Genomic DNA, 7,500 nt, shown 5'->3' with positions numbered 1-7,500 from the left:
ACTCAAAGAATAAAGAAAAAGAAGAGAGGAGGGGGGGAGGGGGAGGGGACACACGGCAAACCCAAAAAAAGACAATAAGAATGATATCTACCAGACAATGTAGTTTGTTTACCATAGCGTGTCCAATGCCTGATTGCTTTCCGGAAAAAGGGGGAAGAAAGGAAACCAAAAGAATAATGAACAGAACGGTTGTTAATAAGATGGAGGAGAAGAAACCAAAAGAAAAAAAACAATGATGAAGAAGTAGGATGTTAGTACATTAGTCGGTTAGATAACGGTTAGTTAGTAGTAAAAAAAATGACTTATTTCATGAATGGTTAGTGTTAGTTCTAACAAAGCGTGTCTTCCAAAGAGGACAGAAAGAGAGAGAGAGAGAGAGAGAGAGAGAGAGGAAAACGGAGAGGAAAAAAGACACATAAAGAGATAAAGAGAGAGAGCGAGAGAGAGCGAGAGAGAGAGAGAGAGAGAGAGAGAGAGAGAGAGAGGAAAGGAGAGAAGCTGTCCGTCCCTCTGCTCTGCAGCTCCAACCCCTGAACTGTGAGTATGAGTATTCCTTGAACGATGGGTCAGTCTACATCCTGTACCAACCTGTTCAGAGTAGTGTCAGGGGTTGAGCACTTACTTGTCCACCTCTGCAGCTGTCTCACTTGGCAGTGATGCTAAAGGTCAACCAGGTCAATTCCTGGCCACAAACACAGAGCTCTCAACTTTCTGTACTGCTGATCTTATACACTATCAATTGTATATGTCTACTATTTTATGGGGCTACTTTAACAGACTGAGTCCTAGGCCCAGTCCTAGGCCCAGACTAAAACAAAATTTTCAATAGAAAATCTCCATTGAAACTGCATTTTAGTCTAGGGCTTGGGCTTAAATGTTGAGCAGCAGTATCATAGTCCAGTATACATCAGTACCAGTCCTAGACATCGTCTTGATAAAACATACTGTGTAAACTGAAGTTTGTAAAGATAAACGGACAGAGTGCCTAGGAGCTGATACCGCTTCTGTGTGAGATGCATAACTTTGATTCCAACCTCATTCCCAAACTTTTTTAAGAGCACTGTCATCCCAGCGCCTCGGCTGTGAGAAATGCTGAGTTAATGGATGGCTTAAAGCTCCCTACACTTTCTGAAGCTTTAAAAGAGAAGAGAATAATATCCTACAGAGTTTTTAAAGGAAAACAGACACTTTGTGAAAGCAAGGAGATAACGACAACTCCCGATAGAAGTGTCAGCTTAAGGGAGTATAAAGCAAAGAAGTATCAGATAAGTTTAAATTAAGGAAATAGGGAACTCTTCAAGTTCAACACGGAGATAAGGAGCAGAGGAAAATACAGAGCACACTGGTGGCTCCACTAAGCTATCAATCACATTCACAGACTCGCCGTTTATTCAGTCTGAGGTAGGATATAAAATCCGAGGGAAAAACACATAAAGATAACTCAAGGCACAAATTCATCATTTCATTTTCTCATAAACTTTTCTCAACTGCAGCGATTGCGATAGGCCAAATAGGACCACCGTGATTACTATTTGAAAAAAAGTAGTGCATTTAGCATACTTGGAAAAGCACTACTTGGTACATTGCGTACCAATCCAATCTACATACCAACACACCAATACCTACATACCACTACATACATGTACCGATACCCATCCACTATCCTCAATCTATCTACCTATCTATCTATACCTGACCTCGGTCGCCATGGTTACCTGTCTCAGGTTTCGTGTGACCTTGATGTCGTGCCAGGAGTTGTCGTTGAACTTCCCGTTCACGGGCTCCACGATGGCCTCGAAGGCCCCGGAGCCCAGGTTGATGACGAGAGACACGGCCCCGTCCTTCAGGGCCAGGTTGACGTAGTCGGCCGACTTCCCCGTGTGGAGCAGGAGGCCGTTGCGCTGCCACGTCTTGAAGGAGAGCGTGATCTCGTCGCTGCTGCTCTGGATGGGGTTCTGGGACAGGTCGTAGCAGAAGTACTCCGAACCACGGAACGTGGCCACGTTCTCCTCTCTCGCTGTGGAAAGAGAGGAGACGGAGGTGAGGTGTTGTCATTGTAGAGGTGTGGGTGGTTGTGACGGTACACTGTTCAAGCAAAGTGTTCTTGTGGTTCTCCACAGTTGTTCTCCATTAAGAACCTGACCATGAGACAGGAGGGTAAAACATTTCTGGACCACATTATGGGCATGTTTTAAACACACAGTAACACACAGTAACACACAGTCACACTTAAGCATTATCCTCCACACAGGTCTCTCATGACAAGATCTCCCATAACAAAATGACCTAAATTAATATGAAAAGTATGTTACATCCCATGTCCCAGTAGAAGATGATGGATAGCAGACAGTAGATCAGTCACGTCACACACGCACAAGGATATCAGTGAGTCACAATATCGGCTATCACATAATGTCCTCATACAGCACTCTACAATACGCATCATAAAAACCTAATACATATGACCCCCTTCTCTGAGGGCAGTGTGCAAGCAGACTGCTTATGAGGGCACAAAAGTCTCTGCTAATGGCCACCATAAGTCAAACCGTCTCTCTCCTCTCCTATATGGTTTAATATCATTCTGCTGGCTGGACCGTTGCTTCCTTCCTGCCTGGGAAGGCTCGTTGTTCAGACGGAGAGTAAGTTGAGACAGGCAGACAGAGTCAGAGGATTGGGCCCGTCTCTCTCTCTCTCTCTCTCTCTCTCTCTCTCTCTCAGTGCATTTTGACTGAGGCGCCAGACCGTGGCAATCATGCCCATGTCTTCTTCTGCCGGTACTGGCTGCCTCTTAAATAGCCTGGACATACAAGAAGGTGCCCAGGCCAGGCCTAGCACTGAATGTATTATGCAGTCTCACAGCAGCCAATGCCTCCACAAGGCTCAGGGTAGGGTTTTCACTCTGCATGTGAAGCAAGAGGAAGCCACCGCCTCCAGGGTTCCTGTATGTCCTTCTGCACCACACAACTCAAACTTCACCCTCAAAAAAATCTTCTGCTAGTTTCCGAAAGTCTGTACATACGGACGACGGCCCTAGAACAAGCATGTATGTGAATTATGATTTAGTTTTCATAACATGGTGGAGGTAGAAAACGGAGGGCTCATCGTAATACATGCGATGGAAAGGAGGATAAGGATGGTATCAAACACGTGCGTCCTCCGATGTCTGCCTCCAACCAGCCTCCCTCTGTGCTAGAGTGAGGGGAAATCGGGTGAGGAGAGAGTAGTGTAGGCTGCTGGGGCATGCTGGGATGGCTGGAGGTCTAAGTTTGTTTTTTTGGGCCTGACGACATGTCAACAGAAGAGAGCGTATTGTGGACAGAAGCAGGGGTTTAGGATGGATGATTCAGGTCAGGGAGTAATTTCCCCCCCGGGTATAAAACACTCGTCTCTACACAACTCACAGGGACAAAGGAAGAGAGAAGAGAGGACAGCGAAACAACAAAAGCCGCTGTACTGAATGCCCCCCTGCCCACGTGTCAGGATGGGAATAAATAGAACACACATTATTCCCATTGAGAGAGTCCTGTGCTGTAGATCACGACGAGTCTGAATCAAAACCTCTTTCTTCCTCTGTTTAGTCTGTCGACTTTGAATGCTTCTGATCTGACACGCTCCACAAACACTCATCATCAGAGAAGCCAGAAGGTACAGGCCTGTCAAGAGAAAACAATAAAACATCCCAAAAAAAACTAGAACGAGACTATTTAACACTCCATTTGAGGGAAAAGATACATGAACAAATATCCGTTCCTGTAGAGTTTAACTCTTGTCTACAAAGATAATTACGAAGTCATCTAGTTCAGTTACGTCAGTGCTTTATTCAGACGAGCCAGCCGTTCAGATCAGAGGACTCCATATGCCACTATCCATAAATCATAGAAAACCTCTTTTCAAATGATTTATGAGCAACTGTTTACATTGCTGGTGCATTTTAAAGTAATCTCGACAGTGCGTCGACTTTAAGTGCTCCATATAGATCGCTGGCTCCTTCATGCTCTCATCCTTAGCCTAAGGATGATGCCACAAGGATGATGGGATAATGCCACAAGGATGATGCCATGCACCAGATGTTTCTACCAGAGACAAGAGACTGACTTTGGCCTGCTCGGTTGCCAACCAAAAGCTGACAATTGACTCATTGTGCAGTTGATGACTGATTACGGTAACAGAATGACTCCCTCACCTTGACGAGAAACCTTATGTAAGCTGTGCCCGTAACCATTGAGCCTAAGGAGGATCTGTCACCCCCAGATACCTGATCCTGTCTACTCACACCTGACCCCCCAGGTGCATGCAGGGTCCATCACCATAGCAACCATGGGCCATCCCATGCATTCTAATCAGGTGGCAGAATCTTGAGGATCAACTGTCAAATGTCAATCAAGCAGGGATGCCTTAACAACATCATGTTACTTCATAAATAGAGAGAAATATGAAGGAAGTGAAAATGGGGGAAATATGCTTCAACTTGGCAAGATATTAACAAAAAAATCTGCTCTTTGTATTGAGAATTCCGTAGCCTCATGAAATACCACTTCAATCGGGTATTTTGGTAAGACCTTTCAAAGGAGAAATTGTATGTAACCCTCTATGATTTCAACAAGCGTAAATAACATTTGTGCATTTCAGCAATATTGGACCAAGAACATACAGCGGAGCAGGCAAACCAGAGATGTGTTATTGGTTGCTCTCCACAGAATTGTTGGGTCTAATATCGATCATCCTCCGGGTCATTTTCTTTATTCCCCCCTCGTCATCAATATTCCATTTACGTTTCTGCACGCCAGGACGAGGCAAGGGTTTGATTTCAAAATCCACTGGAAGCAATTAGCTCCTTCATTTCCATGTCCTTGCACCTCCCCCCCCTCGCTTCCTCCCCCCACCTCCCCAGACACCGTCCCACTGCCTGAACCCATTCCCCAGCCCTTCCCTGTGGACCTTCCAGAAGGCAGCGCTTTGACCCCGCTGAGCCACCAGCCGGGACCTTTGACTTTCTAAAGATCAGGGCAGGGTATTAATTAAACTCCCATCATCGCAGGGAAGCTGAAGGACGTGCTAAATATGCAACAACCAGGCAGGCAGAGAAACAGATGAGTTTAGTGATGAGGCACGCAGGCACGCAGGCACGCAGGCACGCAGGCATGCACTAGTAGTAGTAAAGACTGTCTTAGCTAGCGGTAGCTGCACCAGCTGTACTGCTGCCAAACCCATTAGCCTCCCACTGCAGAGGGAGGGCTGCTGCCCGGATTGTTGTTAGTGCTGGTTGTTAGCGGCGAGCTCGCTACTGCCGCCGTTGCTGCTGCCCACCCAACACACAAAGCTACTGCTTATTACTGGACGGAAATATCAGGCCTAAAAATAGTTGGCTAAAATCTGTTATTAGACAATGGTTTGGCACCAAAGAGAAGTGTGGACTGTGGAGGATGGGCATCATCCCACACGATTTCGCTAAATCGGGACGCAAACTTGCCTCCCGTGCACACACACACACACAAAGTCTCTCTCTCTCTCTCTCTCTCTCTCTTAGGGATGATGATGAGTGGGCTAGATTATGTGGCCGCAGTAACCTCCTGTTAGTGCTGAGCTCTATTGTTACCCAACAAGCAGCGAACATTAAGAGTATTTTCACAGTGGACAGGCAGTGAATCACAGCGATGGTGTGGCAGACCAGATATGCACAGGTAATGGACTGTACAATAATGTGCTATGAATGGGGACTGGCCATTCATTTACATTTACATATTGGACATTTAGCGGAAGCTTTTATCCAAAGTGACTTACAACCAGTACATTTATCGAAAGTAAGTCAATCATTGATACATCAGTCATCATAAGAAACAATCTATGCTGGGACCAGGTGCCATTGGCAGTCACAATGCTAGAAGAAGGAAGGATTAGTGGGGGGTGAAGAGGTCTTTAGGAGGGACATTCACTAGCTATTTACATACTGTAACAACAACACCTGATGGAGACTGAATAAAGTCAGTTGTCATAAATTGACCTCAGCTGTCATGAATCATGACAACTATCATTGGTATAAAAATGGCCAGCTGCCACAATTGCTGATTTCTGCATTTATTAGAGATGGTCAATTGATGCGTTTCAGCTACAAAGTGTTCATCAGCATGAGTTTTTCATTTGACAACAGTCAAGTTATTTTTTTTATTATTATTTTTTTTTACAGATTTGTGATGTCAGGTCCAAGTAAAGTGTTATAAAGAGTCTGTTTTGATCTCTTCTAACCTTGTTTTGATCTTAACCCTGTAAGGCCCTGGTGAGAGCCTGGGGTGTCTGCAGACAGTCTGTAAGAGTGTTAGAGTAGCTGTTCCCATGGGCTCCCGGGGGACCAGAGTGACAAGCAGTATTAGCTAGGCAGTGAAGAGCAATCCCCCAGGTCTGTAATCTCTGGGCTTAGATAAACCTTACTCCCTCAGATAACACCCCCATGAACTCACAACAACCAACACACACACACACACACACACACACACACACACGTACACACACACACACACACACACACACACACACGCACACACACGCGTACACATACACACACACACATGCGTACACATACACACACACACACACACACACACCACAAAGAACAGACAGTGAATTTAATACAAACACACAGCAAATTAGGTCTACATATTCACATACAGACATACAGCAAATTACATACTCACATACATTATACAGACTCTCTCACACTCACACACACACACACACACACACACACACGCATACACATACACACACACACACACACACAAGCGCATACACAGGCACACACACACACAAGCGCATACACAGGCACACGCCACACACACACACACACGCATACACATACACATACACACACACATACACATACACATACACACACACACGTGCATACACAGGCACACACACACACAAGCGCATACACAGGCACACACACACACACACACACATACGCGTACACATACACACACGTGCACACACACACACAGTGCATACCCAGGCACACACCCACACACACACATACACATAAAACCACCATCAGCAGGAAGTCGCCACAACATTAGGTACTGTAGGCATTAAGGGAGGCTGAGCAAAACGTTATTATGATTGATTATTGTGTATTATAAGTGACATTTAATTGAACACATGAAAACGTGCTGCTAAAATGTCATCGTAACGTCATAAATCGAGCGTTCGTGGATGTTAGTGCAGATGCAACAGTCACACTCCTTTATTGCAGGATTCCGATTGGCGAACTGCTGTAAGGTACATTAGAACTGCTGTAAGGTACATTAGAACTGCTGTAAGGTACATTAGAACACTGACATTATAGAGTAAAAAAACAGATCAACTTAGTGGGAGGGATCTGGGTCACAGTAAGCCTCCCTATTGGCTGTTGGCGCTGGAGGCTTTGAAGGGTGAGTGACGAGCTTTGGAGTGACAGCGGGGGGTGGGGGTGGGGGTGGGGGATCTGGAGGATGGAGAGGGTGGGGG

At 45.6% G+C, this 7,500-nt stretch overlaps 2 protein-coding genes across 2 annotated transcripts in view; one reads left to right on the top strand and one right to left on the bottom strand.

Moving 5' to 3' along the window:
• The window catches only part of LOC310818174 (breast cancer metastasis-suppressor 1-like protein-A), a 409,511-nt gene that overhangs the window by 358,651 nt on the left and 43,360 nt on the right, over nt 1-7,500 (top strand). The gene's annotated exons all lie outside the window — the stretch shown is intronic.
• Nucleotides 1-7,500, bottom strand: part of nrxn3b (neurexin 3b) — a gene marked incomplete at its 5' end in the record, with an annotated part of 217,078 nt that overhangs the window by 168,966 nt on the left and 40,612 nt on the right. Inside the window, 2 exons of the mRNA XM_083689157.1 lie at nt 113-136; nt 1,716-2,050. Coding sequence (XP_083545283.1) covers nt 113-136; nt 1,716-2,050 — 359 coding nt within the window. The remainder of the gene's footprint in view (nt 1-112; nt 137-1,715; nt 2,051-7,500) is intronic.

This window comes from Argentina silus (genome assembly GCF_951799395.1).
Source record: "Argentina silus genome assembly, chromosome: 17".
In the NCBI taxonomy this organism is placed as follows: domain Eukaryota; kingdom Metazoa; phylum Chordata; class Actinopteri; order Argentiniformes; family Argentinidae; genus Argentina; species Argentina silus.
Note: the sequence above shows the minus strand (reverse complement) of the source record. Positions and strands in the feature narration are given on the sequence as shown.